The sequence below is a fragment of the Agrilus planipennis genome, unplaced genomic scaffold (genome assembly GCF_000699045.2).
Source record: "Agrilus planipennis isolate EAB-ADULT unplaced genomic scaffold, Apla_2.0 scaffold36, whole genome shotgun sequence".
In the NCBI taxonomy this organism is placed as follows: Eukaryota; Metazoa; Arthropoda; class Insecta; order Coleoptera; family Buprestidae; genus Agrilus; species Agrilus planipennis.
This window is the reverse complement of record NW_020438956.1, coordinates 1,326,515-1,351,717: the sequence shown is the minus strand read 5'-3', so window position 1 is coordinate 1,351,717 and position 25,203 is coordinate 1,326,515. Positions and strand designations below refer to the sequence as shown.

At 31.8% G+C, this 25,203-nt stretch overlaps 1 protein-coding gene, 1 long non-coding RNA gene and 1 other non-coding gene across 3 annotated transcripts in view; 1 reads left to right on the top strand and 2 right to left on the bottom strand.

The window, feature by feature from the left end:
• Positions 1-2,079: 2,079 nt before the first annotated feature.
• Positions 2,080-2,151, bottom strand: Trnap-cgg. Its single transcript has one exon. It is a non-coding gene; the product is annotated as a tRNA-Pro (tRNA).
• A 608-nt stretch (positions 2,152-2,759) lies between these two features.
• Positions 2,760-7,426, bottom strand: LOC108738692. The gene is made up of 3 exons (XR_001938019.1): positions 7,297-7,426; positions 3,745-4,302; positions 2,760-3,694 (listed from the first exon to the last, which is right to left on the bottom strand). It is a non-coding gene; the product is annotated as an uncharacterized LOC108738692 (long non-coding RNA).
• Positions 7,427-9,964: 2,538 nt separating this feature from the next.
• The window catches only part of LOC108738697, a 29,652-nt gene continuing 14,413 nt past the window's right edge, over positions 9,965-25,203 (top strand). Inside the window, exon 1 of the mRNA XM_025975011.1 lies at positions 9,965-10,825. Coding sequence (XP_025830796.1) covers positions 10,741-10,825 — 85 coding nt within the window. The 5' untranslated portion in view covers positions 9,965-10,740. The remainder of the gene's footprint in view (positions 10,826-25,203) is intronic.

Genomic DNA, 25,203 nt, shown 5'->3' with positions numbered 1-25,203 from the left:
TGAATGAACTTAAGGGGCCAGGGGAGATCTACATACAATCAACAGTTGGTCAAAACAGGACCGGGTGCTAGAAAATTAAAGTTTCACGCTAACATATGGTTAACGTGCAAATATAAAATATATCTAATAAAACTTTTTAAATATTACCTTCAATCGAATCTCATTCTAGTTTTATATTTTTATATGATGCATAGGTTATTCAAATGGTCATTTTTAACAATGTATTATGATTTTTTTTTTGAAACATAAATATGCTACTTTTATTAAAATAGGTAACCCTAAACTTAAAAGATCTTTTTATCTTATACTGTGATATTCTGAAACCAATCAATTCTATGGCAAATGAATTAAAAAATAAGAAGTAATAGGTGAGACTATTGTCCATTATAAAATTGTAATAGAATGAGGCGTATGTTAATTGGTATTACTTATTAATTATTTACTTATCGAATTGTAAGTATATGAAAAAGTTTTGTTGAATAAAATTTTATGTTATATTACGATTGAATTTCATTGATGAATATTTTAAACAGCATTATTTTCATTACAATGTCGTTTTGTTTGTTTGTGATAGGTTTGAGACTAGCGTAGTCCTAGGAAGTTTAGTAAAATATAAAAGTCCGTCTCTGGTATGATGTAATACAATTACTATACCGTATACCAGTTCTCGTAATGTCACTTAAACACATGCTAACATCTTGAGCATTCCAAGGAAGTAAAAACCCCTGAAAATTATACAACTAGTAATACAGACAGTTCAGCTAACGAAAATATTTTCTAATAAAAGCGAAATTATCTTTGCACAATGAGGTCTTATATTTGTATGCTAGTATGTGGCTTTTATCTCAGAAATATTTGTAAACCGTTCATACGATTGTAACAAGAACCACTCTGAAAAGTATATTTTATATGAACGTGCCAACATTTTATTTTGTTTTCTTAATTAATATGTTGCAAAATATTCCTTTAATAACTATAAATTTTGATGGATTTTAATACTTTCAATAAAAAACACGATTTTCTTATGCTTACAAAAACGTTGGACCCATTATTAGTATAAGTTGGACGAGGTTTGTAATATTAAACATTTGATTAATTTAGCAGTTAAATTAATAATTATGTACCTATAATAAATAATAACAAGCAATAATAATTAATAGATTTAATAAAGTCTGATTTGGCAGGTACTCATGTAAATCATTTTTATTTAGGAATAATCGTCTATTTACAATTATAAAAACACTTGTACATATAAATAATAAATCAAATAAGAAAAACAAATAAAATAAACTGATACTAGTGAGACTTGCAGTTTATGAATGTCAAATTAAAAATTACATAAATTCAATCAAAAATACATAATAAAAGGGTACTACAGTCCTGTTACATCTGTTATTTTGATATTAACTTTTGTTTATGAATAGTTTAGCTTTTTTTCAAAATCAAGAGCAAAAGGGAGAGTTTATTGGGCCCAAAGCTGCTCACACTAATAATTTTGGGAAATTGTAGATATTTATAATGTATAACGTAGATAAATTCTGAATATTGAAATTAAATAAAGATATTTAAGTAAAATTTTTATTGATGTAATTTTTTTAATATCAGGATCTTTAAAGTTTTAATAAATGTTTATAGAATGTTTTTTCATTATGCATTCGTGTATATTTCAAATAACAATAAATCGCAGTTATGTAATAAAAAACAATGCTTTCTTAAATGAAACGTTTAGTAAAAAGACGTGAAACTTATATTTTTACTTTATGTAATTCTTTAACGTCTTAAACATATTTTATTAGTATCCTATTATTTTAATTCTAATTAACCACAGTACCTATTATGATTTTATTTGTACATACGACAACAACACCAAAAAATTGAACTATAAATTCTTATTTCTCCTGCAAAAATTTCTATATAATATTTAACAATAACAAATCGAAGCAAAAATTACAGTAAAACCAACACCGTCGTTATAAAAATTAATATAACAGTTTAATGTTTAACATTACGTTACATAATTTTAAATTCTAATGAATATATAGTTACATATAAACTTCAATAAAGCAAAAAACTTGCGCTGGGCTCGTCCGGGATTTGAACCCGGGACCTCTCGCACCCGAAGCGAGAATCATACCCCTAGACCAACGAGCCTTGCACTTGTGCACTTGTAAATATTCTCATAAAACGGTACGTTCATTATAATTACTTTTACAAAATTTAAATACATATTCTGTTACATTTAAAGACAATTCACGATATAAATAATAAAACGAAAATATATAATGTTTATACTAACGTTAATAGAAAATAACACCAGGAATAATTTGTACATTTTTAAAGATAGGTATAGGTAAACTAGGTACCCATATTTTAGAAGAAAATAAATAAAATACAACAATTTTAAAAAAATAAATCCTAAGTAGATAGGTATAGCGGAGAAAAAAAATAATTCTATTGTAGTACCTACGCATTTACCTACATATTTATACATTTTCATCAAAGTATTACAACAAAATTGTAAGTATATTAAATACCTATTAGAAGACAGGTAGGTACCTTATTAGTAGCGAGCTTTTCAGACCATGGTTCTTACTTAACTATTTACAATCTGTATATTCTACCAATTCTTTATTCAAATTACGAATATAATTAGGTCTTCTCTAATCTTCCATCAATTAGTAACAAATTTATCTAGAAAATTACAAAATCATTCGCCAAAGTTAATTATCCATTAAATTACTTATTTAAGAAACTGTTCGTGTTCAACACATGTAGATATTAAATTTTACTAAAAAATTCACAATTACAGCATATCCATCTATTACATTTCCATAATCTTAAAAATATTTTTTTTTGTTTTTTGTAATTATAAATAATTTCAAAATGTGTGTATGTAGGGACTTTTTTAATGTCCTGGTAAATGAATACACAATTGGCACCCGTCGAATGGGTTGCCTGAACACAGGGAAAAAAGCTCTATTTTCGTGTTAATATCAGATTACATATTGCCAAATTATTTATATACAGAGTGGAATGGGACACAAAAACTGCAGGTCATTCAGTTGAATAATCCGATTGGTATATTTTTCTTTAAAATTAAAATTTTCCATTGTTTACGTGCATATTTAAAAAATGTTCCACAAAAAGCTCACATGTAACACAGTGAAATTCATTAATCCAGAAAGCTTACAGTTTTTATTAATCTTTTGGGAATTCCCTAATAAGCTAATATACCTACAAGAATTGTTGAGAGGCCGGAAAATTAGAAACATCATAGGTACATGAGATTAAACATTCAACACAAAATCCTTAAAATCTTATATCCTGGGATCTCATCAGCACACAGGTAGACACCCCCAATAGAAGAACACCAACAAATTTACTTGTTGTATTTAAACAGCATTTGCCGATTGACTACTAGTAGTGAGTGCATTGTCTGTCAAGGTCCTTTCACGATTAAGGATATCGACTTGCCAATCTCACCCCATGAATACTTAACAGAACAAAAGTTCATGTATCCTCCAAAAACGCTCACTCCGCTGTCTATAGCTGTCCAAATAACATCCAATACTTCTGTAATTATTAGTACAGGTAACAGCTTTTGAGATTTGACATCCTCTGTGACTATAATCATTATCCATTTTTTATGCCATGCATTAAATTATTAAATGTGGATTAATCCTAAAGGGCCTTCCTGCAATACTAAATGCTTCAAAGTGTCTTGTTAGCAGGACGTATACTTACATAAAAGTGTGAAAAACTTCTGCTAATATTGTGTGGAAATCTAAGTTCTCTAGCTCTAGTGCTTGAAAAATTACAACAGAAACCACATGTTACTGCACGAATCCGCGCTCGTCCAGGGTTGCACGGAATGTGACAATTTTTTAAACTTTATTTTTCTTACCAGATATCTTAGGGCTGTTCTACAACTACATTAGATATTTAGTTTTTTTGTTATGTTAGGTTACTTACCGAATACTTTGTTGTTTCACATACACAAGTCCGTCGATTTTTTATTATTTTAAATACCTACATATTTTGTATGCCATCTTATTAAAACGAAACCCTACTCTAAAAATCATAAGCACGCCAGTGAAGTAGGCCTTTGTACTGCCGGAAAATCTTTCGGTCCTGCTTCAAGGAGAGATCCTTTAAGAATTGGGAAGTTCTTCCAGCCGGACAATCGCCCTGCCATCATTAAACTTCCTTGGTTATATTAGCTCATGATATTCATTTATTAAATAATGTAATACATTTACATACGTGCATCTACACGTACATGGCACAGTACTGCTTTCACTCCTGAAATAGACCACTCCTTTTATAATAATAGTGCATCTAAATTAGTGAAAGTCTATTAAACTGCACGGCCACCAAATTGTCTTGCGATAAAATTGTAATAAAAAATGACAATAGAGAAACGATATACTAGATACGATGAACCAATAAATAAGTCATACATTGAGAATAAAGAAAAAAGAAAGCCACTGAAATTCACTCAATTTATTAAAGAATTACACAAACGCCAGCAAACTAAATTTTAGTTGTGTCTCCTTTTTTTATCATTAATAAACACATTATATTAAAAATATTGAATTCCATCACGTAAAAGTCCTAATATGTGCAGGTTAATTTGATAAACAAACGGTGAAATTCACCACATCAACATTTTTGTATTTAACAATGCAATATCTGGAACCATAAGGAATCAATTTCACATAACCCAAGACGCTCTAGAGCAAAACAATATGGCGTTTTTATTTAATGTAGAAGTAGAAGTAGAGAATACTTTTCCTGACTAAGTGCTCCTACAGATACTAACATTATCAAGGAAATCAAGGAATTTGTTTTGAGTTGTAGGAGATTTACTTCCCTGATCGCCACTGAAGACGCCGCAAAAAGAAAATTTAAAAGATTGTGGCAGGGCGACTGTGAAAGAACTGTAATTATATTACTAGGTATAATTAATTTTTATCTAAATGCGAGAGGTTAATTTTAGTTGATAGAAATTTATTATAAAATTAAAATTAAACCACTAATTTCTACATGTTTTTTGTCAATTCGACGTAGTTGTAGCTTCACCAGAAGTTACAAATTTATTTAATTTAAACGTGGACATTTCAAATTTTCGAATTTTATAAAGTAATTACTTCCAATCTACTTTATTTAGAACTAAGCGGAAATAAGCGTAGATTAAAGAGAAATCTGTGTTAAAAAAATACAAACATTCTTGCAACCATACCTTTTATATTAATTGGTAAATTCAACTGTCAGGACTTACTAAAGCGTAACGTCTTATTAAACTAAGAGAAAGTGCGCGAGATTCATACAGTAGATTACAAACGTGTGTGGGGTATTATTAGTCACCATGTACATAGATATTTCACGGAAAATCCTTTCTGTTGACTTCCAATTAATCTCTTAAATTCACTTTTCATGGTAAAGTATTTAATTCGAAAGTCCGCGTAGTTTACCAAACAATGAACAGTTTATGTACAATAATTATTATCATTCTTATGTCCTTTGTCATACAAACTTCAATCTTTCTTATAGTGTTTACTTAATTGCAGCGAAAAAAATGTAATCTCGAGAGTATTACTACATTATCGTAAATCTAAACAAATTAATTTAAGTAGTAAATCTTGAATATTATAATGCATTTGAATGTGCAGCGGATTTACAAGATATCAAACATGTAATTTTTAAGCATTATCGATTACAAAAACATCATAAAGGGATTATGTCATTTAGATATGAATAGCAAAGTAAATTGCACTTGTATTTAACTGCTCTTATTATTTTTTATTATTTATTGGTACGAAGTTTCTTATCGCATGTTATGACAGCAAGCATTCCCTAGCTTTCTTTCGAAATTTCTTTATATTTCTCAGGATATTTTTATTACGAAAAAATTGTTTCCTTTGTTATTCAGAAGTATTTGAATAAATTCTCAAAGTGCACGTAACATTAAAACAACAAGAATTCATTTGACACAAAAATTATATTATAAATTAAATGAAAATGCCCTTTTCTTTAAACTGATGGCTCTAAATTCCCTAAAGTTTAGGGAAATTTTACTAGGTCTGCTAACGCTGGTCGAAAATAAAACGTGTTAGTGGACATCTCTCTTCTTTATACTAACTGCTTGCAGAAAGAGAGAAAGACAAATAGAGAGAGAGAGAGAGAGTCGATTAGTCTGCCAATATTTATCATTAAAATTTGTCGAATAGCGTAAGAAACATTGTTCCTACCAGGTGTCCCACGATACCACACAGCTTTTTTAAATAAAAACCCTGCAGCAACCATACTATTTACACAAACGCACCATTTGTTTAAACATAAAAACAGCTGTCAGTATAAATAAATGATGCTTGTTGGTTTTAAAAGAATTGCTCTAAACCGTTATAAGTGCGCCATCGAATTCAAAAGAAACGAGGAATTTCTAATGAATAGGCTTCTTTCATTCCACAATTTCCTTTTACGTATCCTGGAGAATGTAAGCACCAGTGCATCGATCAGATTTATGGGAAAATACCTGTTACTTTTCTTAAATAATTTTTATTGTTTTGATGAACCTAACAGTAATCATAGCATCAAAAACTTCATACTTGTATTTTATACATAGAATATTAATTTGAAGATTCATTTTAAATTTTTATCGCTATAAGTTTCCTCATTAATTTAAGGCAATAATATTGACCACTAGAAATTTCAATGTATTATGTATAGAGGAAAATCGCCTAATTTTGGATAGTAATTTTTTTCAATTTAATTCAACTTATTTTGTATACATAAAAGATATTTTAATATTTTTTTTCACATAGAATATGCTACTACTTGAATGAAAACACCATATGTGTACATAAATATTAATTTCAATCGCAGAAATAGTCAGAAGTAGAAGACAGTACGTTTTTAAATTGAAAAAAAGAGTTGCCCATCCATAATTGGGAAGCTGTCTTTCAATGTAAAATTCACTCACAATTTTTGTCACTGCCAGACAATGCTCTATCGCTAAAAACGTTTTAAAACCGGATATTTAACTGGGTTCCTAATTTTGGATACCGAATTTTAGAGTATTCTTCCTATCCCAAATTAGACAGCCTTTATGTTTCAGGTTTTATCTTTCATTTTGTAGGTTCATTTACCGAAAACTATTAACAGTCTTTGAGATAACACAGTACCCAAAATCAGGCAACTCTCCAAAATTAGGTGACTGTAATTATTTTCAAAAGTTTAATTTTAAGATACAATACGTATAATCTTATTATTATATATCTTATTACAGGTACTTACCCTAATAAATATCCTGATATTGAGTTCAGGGATGTAATTTTAATTGGAACTTAATCGCAATTTACTCTTAATGAGATTTCTCAGTTAAATAATTGCTTATAGGTAAACCGTAAATTAAAAACTACTATTAGTAAAGTAATGTGATCAATAATGGTAGTACTCACAACAGGAACCAAATTATAATATTTAAAACGCTAATGCTATTTATCTAGACGCATTATTGTTAAATGGCCCAATATTTACAGTTTGTTTCAAAATATGGTACAATCTTATAAACAAGATATAGTCTAACATCTGGGCTGTGATTTCTCGGTGAAAAATCTTAAATAATAAACAACTTTTATCACAAATAAACATAATTTTAAAACTGTTTGACTTAGTTTAGTAATATCTATATTAATAATTGTGCACGTATTTCACCTTCAGTTTATATTAAAAGCTCCTGAAGATGCTTTAAAAGGTCGCAATATTTATTTTTTTTTTATTTTAGAAATTTGAAAAAGATTGTTAAAGGTGTATGTTTGAAGCGTGGCGCTGTACGGGTGCGAATCATGGACGGTGGGGACAGCGGAAAAAAAGGCTAGAAGCGGTCGAAATGTGATGTTACAGGCGAATGATAAGGATACCGTGGATAGAGAAGGTTAAAAATGAAGATGTATTAGAAAGTATAGGAGAACAGAGATTCTATGGAAGTCAATAAGAAATAGGCGAGATAGGTTGGTAGGACACCTTCTCAGGCATGAAGGTGTAGTCAGAGACATATTAGAGGCAGAAACAGGAGTTAAGAGGAGTAGAGGTAGACCTAGATTAGATTCGCAAATAGTTAAGGATGTGAAGGAGTGGAGGTGCGCGTCCAACTAGTCTTAGGACTGACGACCTTATGATGATGATGACAAACGTAGATATTTTCTCTAATGGAGTGAATGTTATCGAAAAATTAGCAGACCATGAATCTAACCAATTGGTCATTATTAAAACAGCGTTTAGCGAGATATCGAGCAGATGGGGGTAATTTTGGAAGTCTTGTTACAACTTGTTAGGAAACCCTGGAGTACTAAAAATCTGGAACTGTTTCCTCTTTTTGGAATTTCATGCCTTTTCAGCGAAATCTATTTCGCTTGATTTGCCTATCCGCTGTTCGAAGGGTGTTTTTTTAAGACCATTTTGTATTTAGTATGCTCTCATCATTAAATAATTATAAAACACTTAGTTTAAAACAAAATTAGAGCTCGAAAAACAGGTATCTTTGCGGCTACCTTTTTTGACTCTTCTGAAGGCAATTAAGATATTGATTTCGTTCCACTACGAAATTATAACTATACTCATAAAGCAAAGTGCTTTTACAACGAATAGTTACATACAGGCTTTAGGCAGGCTAGACTTTATATGCCGCAACAGAAGGAAGTGTTTTGGAACCTCAGAAGTACTCTGATCATTGATTTTCTTCGTAACGTTCTTGATGAACCAAAATTATAGATTTGCTACTCGAAGGAACTCCTCTTGACCAGCTGCTTTGACAGAATAGTGAAACAGGGAACAATCCATTGGAAAATACGAAAGTCCTCTCTATGTGACTGCTCTAACTGCGTAAGTCCTGCCTAAGTTGGTATACGACCAATGTTTGGCGAAATAAATCTATAGTTATTGTTTTGTAATAAAAGAAATAAATGTTTATTAAAAATTTGCAAGTTATTTTTCTATTTAAGTATTACGGATTTTCATTATGTAAAGTCAATCAATTATCGGAATATGTGTTACTGTGACGTAATAAGAAATATTAATAATAAAAAATTATTTCACGCCCTGTTTAGGTAAAAGTACACACTTAAATGCAGTTAGATTAGCACACCTCTATAATTTTAATTCACTGTTACAGCATTTGTAACAGTAGTGATAAAAAATAAGCTTTCGCATTGGTAACACATAAACCTTATAATTTACATAAATATGTAGGACTTGACTTCAATTCAAACATGCAAATTATATCTTGCAATTTTAAATTGTAATTGTTATTCAGAAAAGTAGACTTTGTTATTCCCAATTCTGTACAGGATTGGAAAATAAATTTAGTTATGCCCCGGGGAATCAAGAACAGTAAATCGATAATAATAATTGAAAACAGTAGGTGATTACTTTAATTACGCTTTTTAAGCTACTTTATTGTAATTAACAGTTTATTTGTTTTGAATTCTAGAAAGTTTTGCTTTATATAAAATTAAAGAAATAAATATTTACAATCAATTCCTTCTCTTCTTGCCTTTTTTTTTTTGAAATCAATTGTAAAGAGATAAGGTCTCTAAGTTCGATTACAGGAGGTACCTACTATTTATAAGATTTCAAAAATCCATATACCTACCAAATGCAAGGCATTGAATTAAGGCGAAACGTAGGTGGTCGTTTTTAAGCCTTTTTATCCTATACTGGCTTAGGGATGAAATGGTAACTATAAATCTTGATAGTCTTGTAATTTAGGTCAACTTTCCCACAAGATTCATATTATACCTTACTTATAAATATATATATATGTACATGCATGTGCCTGTAATCAGTAAAGAATTAATAAATCATTAATTGCTTCAGAAAGTCATGTGTGCATATGTATGTATTACAAAATTTAAAGTTCAGCCGGGAGTGCTGGCTGGTCAACCGGTTTCTTCAGCTTGTGTTCAGCAGGTTCATTCTTTCGAAGACCTATCCACCAGGTAGGTACTGTCTACTGTGGAAGAATTGTTGTCTGTGCAGCCACCATTAAGCAGTACTCAGGTGAAAACGGCACCAGGACGGCCCCGTTATACAAAGTCAGTGCTCAAGAAGACGTGTTCGATAGTACTTCTACCGTGTAGGCTCTGGACGGATAAAGTTTCGTGCTAACGCGGTCATTGAAGTCTCTCAAAAAGCTCTCGATATCCGCCTGTTTGCCCGAACGAGGTGAATGTTATCAAGTTCAAGTGCATTTGAAAATGTTGCTGGGAGATTCGCTAATGTTTTCTCTTCGCATTAACCGGACATACAAAACGTGACCTATTTTATCAAAATATATACAGACATAGATACAATTATTATATTTGGGATGTACTGTAATAGCCATGTGGGAATTATCCAACAGTAATATTAATAGATCAGTGTTTATGATAGATATCGAGGAAATATAGGATTCACCCACGACTGCGTGAGGACGATTTTGTTAAAATGACTCAGTGTAAAGTTTTTGTTAGAAAGGAAGGCCCAGAAATTTCTCCGTGCAAAAACGTTTTTTCTGTGAAATCCGCAAGTCGATTCAGAAGTTGACTTTTAGACTTTCTCTAGCAATTTTTGTGTTTTGTATGTGCATCTACCCGGATTAAGGATCTATTGTTCGTGACTGTGATCCTCAATTATATTGTGTCGCAAAGGTGAAAGTGTCTTGTTGTCCACCACGACTGTGAGTGATTGACCTAGAGCAAGATGGCCACTTTTGTGACTAATGCGATATTCCGCCGCTGTGCGGAGTTGCTGGCAATGTCGCTTCTTCTTCTTCTTCTGGTTTCTGGTAAGCATACCTTACTGTTATTGTGCACATACGATAGTGACAAATTAATTGGGAGGATCGAGCCACGTAATAAAAAAAATCGATAACGAAATACTGGGTCATCGCGGATGTACTGTCAAGTTATGTTAATGCGTTTTATTCGCACGGTACTTTTCATTGTACCTAAATGATGTATGCTATCAAGATACATGGGAATTAGTAGGATATCAGATGGGAACTTCTCTTTTGTTTTATTTCTAGAACAAATAAACTCATTGTTTATTCTACTTGTTTTCTTAATCTACCAATATTTCTGAGGTCCGTTCGTCAATGGCAATACTGAACACTTTACATAGTCGAGGAAGTAAAGCCCTAAATTTTCGAATTTTGTGCAGTAAGTCGGAGCGAGATGCAGTTTTCTGCATTCTAAAATCCAAAGTCCAATTTTGTTACTCTGGGGGTTTGAAGGTCGTTAAGCACGACGATGGCCTCCGAGATACCTGAAACCGACCGTCATACACATATCTCCAGGAGTACTGTTTTTTAAATTTATTAAAAATCAATCGGAATTAGTTTGTCAGGGGTTTTGATAAATGATACTGTTTAAGTTTTTCTAAAGATACTGCTTTAAATAAATTAAATTTTTTAATACACTGTTTTTTTTGATATCCCCGAATAACTAATTTCAATTGATTTCTAATGAATTGAAAAAATTACTCCTGAATTGTTCACAAAGTTTTAGACGTCCTCACGAATGCAGTTCAGAAAACCGTATCTAGATCCAACTTAGTGCACAAAACTTGGGAGGTTAGGCCTATTTTTGTGTTTTATTTCCTCGACTATTATGGCCTACATAAAATTTGATAGTTTTCCATTTTATCCTTTACTGCTTCGGAAAATAAGAGAGTAACGCAAGAATTGCCAATTTTTTCGTCCTCAAATTTTGTTTTAAACAATGTGCCAAATGATTATTTGTATGATAAGAGCATGCAGAATGCAAAATTTCATAATGAGCATTCAATATAAGAGCTCATCAAAAGATATACAGCCCCACAAAACCAGAGCACTTACCATACTCTCGGCATTTTTCGACCCAAAATTTAAATATAACATTGAAAAATCTATACCTATATGATTAACTGATTACCTCTAAAGAAATATTAACATCCTCTATATTATAGTGAAAATATGAATAAATGATGGTATTAAAATTGAAAAACTGAATACCTGTACGAACAAAAGTGATGGTTAACGCATTCACAAAGTAATTGAAATATCTGCAAAAACTACCCTTATAGATGGTATATTGCACAAAAACCCCAGTAATTGGCAAAAAATCTTGAACTCGTTAAGATTTATTGATATTGAACAACTATAAATCTGTTACGATTTAGTTTACAAAAACAGTCGATTATCCGGTGAAAAATTGCCCCTTATAAACTTAAATCAGGGAAAAAGCAGTAAATATAATCTTAAAACCTAAGGAATTCAAAACTTTTTTCTAATTACTGGGATTTTTATGCATGTCTGTTTCAATTCCAACACTTTTGTTCATGTATTCAGTCTAGAGATTTATATTATATTCCGTTTATGGAAGCTCCTCAACATGATAATCATCATTTTCCATTTTTCACCCTAAAATTATAGATTTTATATGCTGCAACAGAACGAAATTTATCCTACCATCAAGGTGGCACATCCAGAAGTGCTTCTAATCCTAATATTATACTTTTATTTGGCATTCTTTTCAAACATTGGAAAATTGAAACCACTGTTTCTTATTTATAAAGTGCATCTTAATAAAATTTACTTTTTTGAACACAGAAGATAATGACAATTAGAAAATTTTCATAAATTATTTTATTAATATGTACATTCACACCATGTTCGAAGAAGACAATGTTTGGCGGATTATGGGTAGGGGAAAACCCCCTAGCGCCGAACAGCACCTAGTACCGGATGATTATAATGATTAAATATAATTAATGACAAAAATTTTCAGTCTCTCAGTCTTTCAGAGTCTCTGAGAGCGTCTCCCACAGTTTTTCACAGTCTCTCAGTTATTGCCTAGGTATTTTTATGGATCCCGAGACTCGAACGATAAAATTGTTAATTCACAAATTCGAGTCTGTCGTCCAGAGACTGGATGCGAAATGAGGGTCTCTCTATGGGCGACTCGAGTCTCTGGTTCAGAGACGCTAAAAAGTTTTTTTGACAGTATCTCGACAGTCTCTCTCAGCGACACCAGAGAGACTCGATGAGAGACGGAGACTCGTGTCTNACCAGAGCACTTACCATACTCTCGGCATTTTTCGACCCAAAATTTAAATATAACATTGAAAAATCTATACCTATATGATTAACTGATTACCTCTAAAGAAATATTAACATCCTCTATATTATAGTGAAAATATGAATAAATGATGGTATTAAAATTGAAAAACTGAATACCTGTACGAACAAAAGTGATGGTTAACGCATTCACAAAGTAATTGAAATATCTGCAAAAACTACCCTTATAGATGGTATATTGCACAAAAACCCCAGTAATTGGCAAAAAATCTTGAACTCGTTAAGATTTATTGATATTGAACAACTATAAATCTGTTACGATTTAGTTTACAAAAACAGTCGATTATCCGGTGAAAAATTGCCCCTTATAAACTTAAATCAGGGAAAAAGCAGTAAATATAATCTTAAAACCTAAGGAATTCAAAACTTTTTTCTAATTACTGGGATTTTTATGCATGTCTGTTTCAATTCCAACACTTTTGTTCATGTATTCAGTCTAGAGATTTATATTATATTCCGTTTATGGAAGCTCCTCAACATGATAATCATCATTTTCCATTTTTCACCCTAAAATTATAGATTTTATATGCTGCAACAGAACGAAATTTATCCTACCATCAAGGTGGCACATCCAGAAGTGCTTCTAATCCTAATATTATACTTTTATTTGGCATTCTTTTCAAACATTGGAAAATTGAAACCACTGTTTCTTATTTATAAAGTGCATCTTAATAAAATTTACTTTTTTGAACACAGAAGATAATGACAATTAGAAAATTTTCATAAATTATTTTATTAATATGTACATTCACACCATGTTCGAAGAAGACAATGTTTGGCGGATTATGGGTAGGGGAAAACCCCCTAGCGCCGAACAGCACCTAGTACCGGATGATTATAATGATTAAATATAATTAATGACAAAAATTTTCAGTCTCTCAGTCTTTCAGAGTCTCTGAGAGCGTCTCCCACAGTTTTTCACAGTCTCTCAGTTATTGCCTAGGTATTTTTATGGATCCCGAGACTCGAACGATAAAATTGTTAATTCACAAATTCGAGTCTGTCGTCCAGAGACTGGATGCGAAATGAGGGTCTCTCTATGGGCGACTCGAGTCTCTGGTTCAGAGACGCTAAAAAGTTTTTTTGACAGTATCTCGACAGTCTCTCTCAGCGACACCAGAGAGACTCGATGAGAGACGGAGACTCGTGTCACGCTTTCAGAGACTTAGAGAGACTGAACATTTTTATCTTGGGTACGTAGCTCAGGTCGTTTACAGAATTATGTAATGTAAGATTATTGTCTGACTTTTTGTTTTTTTGTAAACCTACAAGTTCCTGGTTCTATGCGGTCTTAAGGATTCGAATTTATACTTTTTTGGGACTAAGTGTCAAAATATTATGAAACCAAAAACTAACCCAATGATTGATTCCATTTTCAGTGGTTCAAAAATATACAATATTTATCTTTGTTTTTGATTTATTTTAATATCTAATATGATTGTTTAAATGAAAATATTATGTATTTAAATAAAACATAATTATTCAATTTATTGTTTATTAAAAACCTTAAGTGCCCGGTACTGTGGGGACTGCCCCTACATAATACTAACCAAAATTGTGAAAATCTTTTGGAAAAGTGCGGAAAGATTAATCACATGCGTGACTAAAACGCGTGCCATAATACATGAGACACCCTCCGATCGACTTCAAATATCTATCACACACTATTTTGTAAATAGGATTTTAGGTGATTCGAGCCGGAACGCGAAATAATGGGTTTAAAATTTTACGCCTTTTAGTTCGAATCGTCAAAAGTTCTTTTAGGCATCATCTTTTGGTCTATAAAGGAGTAAAAAAGAACTTTTGGTTGTTTCATTCCCACTAGCTACTAATGCTGGTGGGAGGACAGTACTTCCGGACTACGTCGGAATATTACTGCCTAAATGATCAAAGGAAACCACAGAAAAACTTGAACTAGGGCTTCTCGAATTCTAAGCAATGGTCTAAATCTTCAGGTCGTGCAGCTCGGTTCATAACGGAGTGTGCTCGATAGAATTTTAAACCCGATCGGAGGGTGTCCCGTTTCGGAACTCCAGCCCTTTTTCTTTTAATGCCTACTTTAAATGTTTTATTATTCTTATTCCACAAACTTTTTATAAATAGATTTATTATCATCTCAGTGTCTAGTAAAAATACGTATACCTATACTTAGTTCATTATCTCTAATTATTAGCTACATACGTAACTCAAGAAACGAGAAATTTATTGTTAATTTTACACTTCGCATAAGTAAAATTACTCAGGAGTTGGTCGTCAGACCATTAAAATTTAACACAAAAAGTCCATTCGAACATGTGGTTGGCGCAAGAATGCGTGAATACAGTAGTTATTTTCAACTGCTTGCACACCAATTTAATTTACAACAACGAACCGCTGGCCATTTACTTACGTACGTGTTCAGATACGCGATAGCAGCCGTTATTTGATAAAGATTACAAGTGCAAAATTGAAAATTATCGAGGGCAACAACCTTTTGGGCATTCTGATTTTCACTTATCGTTAGTACGAGCGAAACCCAAGACGTTAAACATTAAATTTTCACAGTAACCTAAAAAGTACAGTAGGTAGTGATACACATACTATGTTATAGATGTATGAATCAGGCTGTCACATAAAAAGACTGTAATAAAATTGATAGCTAATTATCTACGACAAAAAGTATAACTTAATAATTAGTTAATGACATTAAGTAAAACCGACTTTTAAAAATACCTTGATAAGGTCTCTAACCTAAAGCGAAACGTTGGTTGTTTTGTAAAATAAAAAATATTGTTACTCCTTATTTGGCACGTATTATTTTGTTGATAATTTAATAACGGCGACACAGGGTAGCACTATCCGAACTAAGTCTGGTTAGACCCAAATGTTTTAAGGCGTTACATATCTTATCTGGACCAAATCAGGTAACTTGATCAAAGTCAAATGATATAACCTAATAAGGACCACATAAGGTAGCCCTATCCGGATCAAGTTTGGTTGCTTGATTACGATCAAATGTTGTAACGCGTTACTTACATTTGTGATTAGGGGCCAATTAAGGTTATCTTATCCGGGGGCTCTATTAGAAGTCAGGTATGCCGGATTGGGCACAGATCGCAGCCTTAACAAATTTTTAGTCGGGTAGGTACAAAAGTTCATTTTAGATTCCATTTGTGAAATTCTAAATTACTTACTTGGCATTTTGGTGACACAAACCTGTGGGGAACGTATCGAAGTGTGGAAAAATTGATTATTTTAGAAATTTGGGTTTTGGGCAAAAACGAGTATAATCGGAAAATACACAAAAATACAAACTGTTTCTATTTACGTAATAAAGGCGAACATCCTAAGTGTCATCATAATTTCGTTTTTCAATTATTTACAAAGATTTTTTAATAGCACAATGTGTACAAAATAAGCACTTTTTTGTCTTAAAAAAATGATAACTTGTTTAATTGTGCTTTTTCATTTTTCTCTATCCTATTTCTGTTTGAAAGTGACGCGATCTTATAATTTATTAACTCACTTCGTCTATGTAACTCAGATAGATGAAACCTATCAACAAATAAACAGTGATGTGATCTAAGTTGGCTAAATTAGCAGACCTTACGTCAAAGAAATCGCAATTTGAGCGTGATTGTGCTACATATTCAACAACGTATACAATTTGTGTCTGTGATTTTAAAATTAACTGTCTAACTAGTTTTGCCGAGTAGTAGGTATTGTCTGACCTGATTAATATTAGATTGTAAAAAATCTATGTATACGAACTTAAACTATATAATAACTTGTTACACTTTTTCCCTTATTAATTTGAGGTAGCGTGTAGTGGGTAGAAAATTCAAAAATGAATTTTCAGATTAATATTTCACATAAATTATTCATTACTTATAACGTTATCAATACCATTTTCATTTCCCATGGAATTTACGGAAAAGTGTTTAAAAACATTTACAAAAGAAAGAATTGAATTATATGTTACAATGTTGATATTGGGAAAAATCTCAAAGCTATATACAAAAATGATAATGTACAGTAAAAAAAAAAATACAACGAGTAATTATACAACACGCTACTGAAGTGAAACTTCTTCAAACACCCAAACCTACCGGGATAGGGATTAAGGAATTGTTTTAATGGTATTATTTGTACACTATGCTTCGAACGGGTGCAGTGCTGATAGTAAATATACTATACAATGTCTTTATATACAACAATTTTAAAAAATTTGAATTTTACACGTCATTTTATGGAGATTCGTTAACCGAACAGATTAAATTTATTTTTATTAACAGAAAAAAAGCTACCAGAAATTTCAAACTTTTATAATAAGTAACTTGAACTCTGGAGAATCACTTTAGCGTAAGGTTATTCAAATTCACTAAATGGTTATCGAGGAAAAAATGAAAAATTAGCTGAAAATCTCGTTTTTACTTGATAATATAATGATAATATTTATAATTGTCTGAAATAAATGCAATTTTAAAGTTTTAATTATTATTTAAACATATTAAAAAGTTTTACGCTCATTATTAATAGAGATTGAAACTAAATATTTTTTTGTTTCGAAGTTGAAATCAAGGCATATTCACTGCCAAAAGTCAGTTAAAAATTTTCCATATTATTCGTTATTTCTTATTTTATTCAAAGTTTTTGGTCAAATTCCAAATTTTCTCTCAAACCGTATATTTTTTTTTAGTATAGATAGTATTTATTTACCTCATGATATGCTGCAAAACCTAATTAATCACGAATTTCTAATTTTATGCACTCTTGTCTCCGATTGTACCTCCCAAACATCCTTAACAGAACCACTAAAATAACATATTACCATTCATCTAACTGTTATTGTACATATATTTGTACTTTCTAGATCTAGTCTCTTGTATAATACGTATATTATTATCACTTAAAATGTGCCCAATTTCGAAAAGGTAACTCAAATAATGTAAGGTTTAGGGATTATTACAGTGAACCTGATAGAACTAAAAGCTTTTGATCTCAGATTTAAGTATTTTTAGTCTTATAAATGGAGTCTTGTTCTTGGTCCTTGTAATATGTTATGCTTCAGTTTTGGTCTTAGATTCTAACTTGTCGTTAGCTATAAAAAGTGGTACATCATAAATAGTTTAAAAACAGATCGGTGAAAGGTTTCCACGTCGGTAAGAATTTGTTATCTCACGAACTCTTTACGTAACCAAAACGGTTCGCTGATGGCTAAGTGCCTAGCTACAGATATGGTTGAGTCGCCGACTTTAGCATTATTGCTACTCCAATCTCCAATCATAACCAGGTGGAACTAGATACGTAACTCCAAAACATCAGGTATCTCTTGTATATACTGCATACTTACATACAAACATATAACATGTGTATGTAGGAAAAGACATTTCTTTGCGCAGCATCTAATTGTCCTCGAAAATTATTTATTTCGGCCTCAAGGGTCAGAAGATTCGCCTACTTTATTATTTAAATACCCGGCACGTTCAGAGTCGTAACAACATTCTACTCACATGGTTGTTGACATGCAAATATTTCGCGGTTGTGCGTTGATGAGGATTGTGGACAGACACACCTATGGACCTAATATGTACGTATGCTTGAGAGTATGTGTGTGTATGTATGTTGAATGCCGTAAGGAATTAACAGCTACATGTACAGGAACGTATTTACACAAGATGAGTGAATATATTTCAATCAAAGGCATTCACTTAATCCGAAAAAGCATAGATCCTGGTCTTGTTTTTAAAGAAAATGCGTCTTGGTCTTTCTATTATCCAACTTAGGGGTCAAGCAAAACCTTTAAGAAATAAATTACGAATTTATTTGTTATCGGAATGTATACGGGGCGTCCCATCTAAGTCTTGTTCTTTTATAGCGACGTTATTAATAGTTTTAGGTAAAAATGTTTTATACAAAAGTTTTCTTAATTTTACTTGGGCATTTCCCAAAATTATCTGCAAATATGCATAATGTCCAGTTTCCGCTAGTGGATACCCAGCATTGTTATTTTAAATTGAACACTCCATATGTCATTAAATATTTCAATTCAGTAGTAAAATTAATTACTATTTTATTAAACACAATGTGCCGGAAATTTTAATATAGTTTTCAAGATATAAAGAGTTTTTGAAAATTTGTGCCCAAAACAGGTTGACAATTATAATTTATTATTTTTCACAAAAATTAACTCAACATATTTTGGTACATGATACTGCTAGTCCCAGTTTCTTCAAAAATAAATTGCTCATAAATATACAAGGTGCTCGATATCAAGCACCCACTTCTGCTAATTTTAAACTACAATAACTTGTTGAGTTAAATGAAACGTCCTGTATTTCAATACGTTATCGGATACGGGATATATATCTAATTCAAGTACTTCTGAAAGAGATGCTATAATCCACAAATGTCTTGATGGTTTTAGCATGCTATGAATATTTACATAAAAAAAATGCCCTGTTTAACAGATGCATGATCTTACTATGTCTTCATGTTAGACTTTGAAGTTCTGCTGAAATTAATTGTACAAACCGTATAATTATAGTACTCGTAAAATTATATTTCCCTGACAAAATTTCTGTTTTTGACACAACTAAATTGAGACGATGAAACATTTTTATCTAAAACTCATAATAAGGCGGCTAAAGAGAAAAGGGTCCTAGGTAGTACACACTGTATAATTCAGAAAAAATCATTTCTATGTATGCGAACAAGGTTTATCTAAAAATTCGGAAAAAGATTGTTTTACCTAATTGTAAGTGCGTTTAGAGACAAATTCGTGTTCAATCAGTCTTCAAACGGACGACTCTCTGAGGATATGACGATATAATTCATGAATTTTATACAATTTCTGGGAAGTTTATAAAATGCCAAACTAATTTAGAAAATATGTAAAATATCGTATGAAATTAAATACATTGCCATAATAATTGTACTGAAATTAAAATTCAAAGGACTTGAGGATGGCCACGAGGTTTGAGAAGGTTTTCGCTAAACATTAATCAAGGAAGAAATTTAGAATTAGCGTGCATCAATTAGTTGGTATTAAATCATTTCAAACTCAGGATTAGACAGACTGATTTTACCAATTCGTTTCGAAGTCGTCCAGACAACATTAATTGTTTCAATTTAGTTGTAAGTTTATAAAAGTATTTACAGTCAACTGACTTTTTTTAGTAGTTGTTTCCTTCGTTTATGCCCGATTCGCAATTAGAAATAGAAAAAGTTTAAATTCCTGTGGATACTTGCTACGTACTGCTGCGAAATCGTAACCAAATACTGCTATACTTTACCATGCATCATTATTTTTGCTTCAAAGCTAGTCATAACCCTGCCTAGCCTTCATTCTTTTCCTATAACCTGTTGACTTTATCAAAACCTCTATACCATTCCTTATAAAGGTTACGGAAATGGTAAAAAAGCGTGGATTTATGCTTTATTACTACCTACAATTTACTCACAATGTCCTACATTCCTACACACCCATAAAATTCTCTTGCAAAGGTACAACTTATAAACGAAAAGTCTGTATGTAGGTTTATGTCTGTACGTTTACCTATATTTACGTACAATATTAATAAAAAGTTAGACAGAATCCATATTAATTAAAATCATAATCAATCATCGTCGTCATCATCATCATAAGGTCGTCAGTCTTAAGACTAGTTGGACACGCACATCCACTCTTTCCTATCCTGAGCTAATCTTCGCATTTTCCTAAAATTAGAACAACCCACATCGTTAACTATTTGCGAACAGAAATGTAATCCAGGTCAACTTCTACCCCTCTTAACTCCTGTTTCTGTCTTTAATATGACTAGACGTCATGCCTGAGAAGGTGTCCTACCAATCTATCTCGCCTATTTCTTTTTGACTTCCATAGAGTCCTCTGTTCTCTAATAGGTACCTCCTCATTTCTTACTTTCTCTAACTACGGTACCTTCATCATTCGCCTGTAACGCTTCTAACCTCTGCCGCGCCCACCGTCCATGTTTCGCACCCGTACAGCGCCGTGCTCCAAACATACACCTTTAACAATATTTTTCGAATTTCTAAATTAACGATAACAAAATAATAATAATAACGATGGTTATGTTCAAATCTTACAGAATTTTATCTTCAAATATATCGTTAATTTTTGTTCGGTTATTAATAGATACAACTGTAATTTCACACGAGTGGAATGTTCTCCAAAGATATATAAGATTTCGATTTTACATAAACTTTACATACTTGTAGCAGACTGATATTTATTGCTGAAATTATAATAATCATGGGAAAAGGCAAGAGCTCCACACATTTAGTGAAATTATCTATAACTGTAGTTGTATTATCGTAAAATTAACGTTGAACGATAGTGAAATATCTAAATATTAGAAAGTGGAGCCGTACGTATAGTTGCCCTCATCTGCCCCTCTTATTACGAACGCCCATGTAACAGCAAGTAAATATTTTAGAAGGCAATCCATAATTGGATAAAGGCCTGATTATTTTTAATAGAAATATTCAGTAAGAACCTGCAACTAAATTGTAGAATAAATGTACGTACCTACACGGTAATAAGGACAAATTATAATGTTCTGCTTCACACTGTGGTCGTTCATTACTTCAAAAAAAGTTGAATTTAGTGACCGAGAGACGATAAACGGTACTTTCATTACCACTAATAACATAAAGCGCCAACTTGAATGCGGAAACACACTGACCGATCGTGGAATTTATTTTATAAAAAGGTTGACGTAGGATTCTTTTATTTGACACAATAATTCAATTTGCACTTACCGAAGAAATTGATTACAGTTTTTGAATTTATAATCTTATATGTGTACTAGGGTGGTCGTTAAAAATTAAATTCTTTCGGACGCCCAAAAAAATCCTTCCTCAATACGTTATCGGATACGGGATATATATCTAATTCAAGTACTTCTGAAAGAGATGCTATAATCCACAAATGTCTTGATGGTTTTAGCATGCTATGAATATTTACATAAAAAAAATGCCCTGTTTAACAGATGCATGATCTTACTATGTCTTCATGTTAGACTTTGAAGTTCTGCTGAAATTAATTGTACAAACCGTATAATTATAGTACTCGTAAAATTATATTTCCCTGACAAAATTTCTGTTTTTGACACAACTAAATTGAGACGATGAAACATTTTTATCTAAAACTCATAATAAGGCGGCTAAAGAGAAAAGGGTCCTAGGTAGTACACACTGTATAATTCAGAAAAAATCATTTCTATGTATGCGAACAAGGTTTATCTAAAAATTCGGAAAAAGATTGTTTTACCTAATTGTAAGTGCGTTTAGAGACAAATTCGTGTTCAATCAGTCTTCAAACGGACGACTCTCTGAGGATATGACGATATAATTCATGAATTTTATACAATTTCTGGGAAGTTTATAAAATGCCAAACTAATTTAGAAAATATGTAAAATATCGTATGAAATTAAATACATTGCCATAATAATTGTACTGAAATTAAAATTCAAAGGACTTGAGGATGGCCACGAGGTTTGAGAAGGTTTTCGCTAAACATTAATCAAGGAAGAAATTTAGAATTAGCGTGCATCAATTAGTTGGTATTAAATCATTTCAAACTCAGGATTAGACAGACTGATTTTACCAATTCGTTTCGAAGTCGTCCAGACAACATTAATTGTTTCAATTTAGTTGTAAGTTTATAAAAGTATTTACAGTCAACTGACTTTTTTTAGTAGTTGTTTCCTTCGTTTATGCCCGATTCGCAATTAGAAATAGAAAAAGTTTAAATTCCTGTGGATACTTGCTACGTACTGCTGCGAAATCGTAACCAAATACTGCTATACTTTACCATGCATCATTATTTTTGCTTCAAAGCTAGTCATAACCCTGCCTAGCCTTCATTCTTTTCCTATAACCTGTTGACTTTATCAAAACCTCTATACCATTCCTTATAAAGGTTACGGAAATGGTAAAAAAGCGTGGATTTATGCTTTATTACTACCTACAATTTACTCACAATGTCCTACATTCCTACACACCCATAAAATTCTCTTGCAAAGGTACAACTTATAAACGAAAAGTCTGTATGTAGGTTTATGTCTGTACGTTTACCTATATTTACGTACAATATTAATAAAAAGTTAGACAGAATCCATATTAATTAAAATCATAATCAATCATCGTCGTCATCATCATCATAAGGTCGTCAGTCTTAAGACTAGTTGGACACGCACATCCACTCTTTCCTATCCTGAGCTAATCTTCGCATTTTCCTAAAATTAGAACAACCCACATCGTTAACTATTTGCGAACAGAAATGTAATCCAGGTCAACTTCTACCCCTCTTAACTCCTGTTTCTGTCTTTAATATGACTAGACGTCATGCCTGAGAAGGTGTCCTACCAATCTATCTCGCCTATTTCTTTTTGACTTCCATAGAGTCCTCTGTTCTCTAATAGGTACCTCCTCATTTCTTACTTTCTCTAACTACGGTACCTTCATCATTCGCCTGTAACGCTTCTAACCTCTGCCGCGCCCACCGTCCATGTTTCGCACCCGTACAGCGCCGTGCTCCAAACATACACCTTTAACAATATTTTTCGAATTTCTAAATTAACGATAACAAAATAATAATAATAACGATGGTTATGTTCAAATCTTACAGAATTTTATCTTCAAATATATCGTTAATTTTTGTTCGGTTATTAATAGATACAACTGTAATTTCACACGAGTGGAATGTTCTCCAAAGATATATAAGATTTCGATTTTACATAAACTTTACATACTTGTAGCAGACTGATATTTATTGCTGAAATTATAATAATCATGGGAAAAGGCAAGAGCTCCACACATTTAGTGAAATTATCTATAACTGTAGTTGTATTATCGTAAAATTAACGTTGAACGATAGTGAAATATCTAAATATTAGAAAGTGGAGCCGTACGTATAGTTGCCCTCATCTGCCCCTCTTATTACGAACGCCCATGTAACAGCAAGTAAATATTTTAGAAGGCAATCCATAATTGGATAAAGGCCTGATTATTTTTAATAGAAATATTCAGTAAGAACCTGCAACTAAATTGTAGAATAAATGTACGTACCTACACGGTAATAAGGACAAATTATAATGTTCTGCTTCACACTGTGGTCGTTCATTACTTCAAAAAAAGTTGAATTTAGTGACCGAGAGACGATAAACGGTACTTTCATTACCACTAATAACATAAAGCGCCAACTTGAATGCGGAAACACACTGACCGATCGTGGAATTTATTTTATAAAAAGGTTGACGTAGGATTCTTTTATTTGACACAATAATTCAATTTGCACTTACCGAAGAAATTGATTACAGTTTTTGAATTTATAATCTTATATGTGTACTAGGGTGGTCGTTAAAAATTAAATTCTTTCGGACGCCCAAAAAAATCCTTCCTTTTGACGAAAAACTACGGGAAAAATTTTGCTTTTTGATTTTTAACAAAAAGAACATGTGCCGACGGCCAACTGAAGTTCATTTTTCGATAAAATTATAGTTTTTCGTTTTGAAAAAAAATCCTTCCTTTTCACAAAAAACTACGGGAAAAATTTTGCTTTTTGATTTTTAACAAAAAGAACACGTGCCGACGGCCAATTGAAGTTCATTTTTCGATAAAATTATAGTTTTTTGGAATGTTTGTCACAGTATTTAAATTTAGATAAAAAATCATGAAAACAGGCTTACAGGAAATTAAATTCTCTACAAAAGAGTCTCTTTTGGTTTTAGATGAAGTTCATATCCATCGAGATAATCTCATCGGTAAACTTATTAACTTTATTAAATCATTTATTTTAGCACTAAAAACTTTATTTTTCTTGAAATATGAACAATTCTCTTAAAGTATCTTGAATTTCAGATATTTTGACATGGGTAAATGATTTTCAATTTAATGATTTTCAAATGAAATCTCTATCGGTAAGTTACCTATCCATAATGATATCGATATCGATATTTTGCTAAAATAACTGACTTAATAAAGTTTATAAGTTTACCAATGAGATTATCTCGATGGATATGAACTTCATCTAAAACCAAAA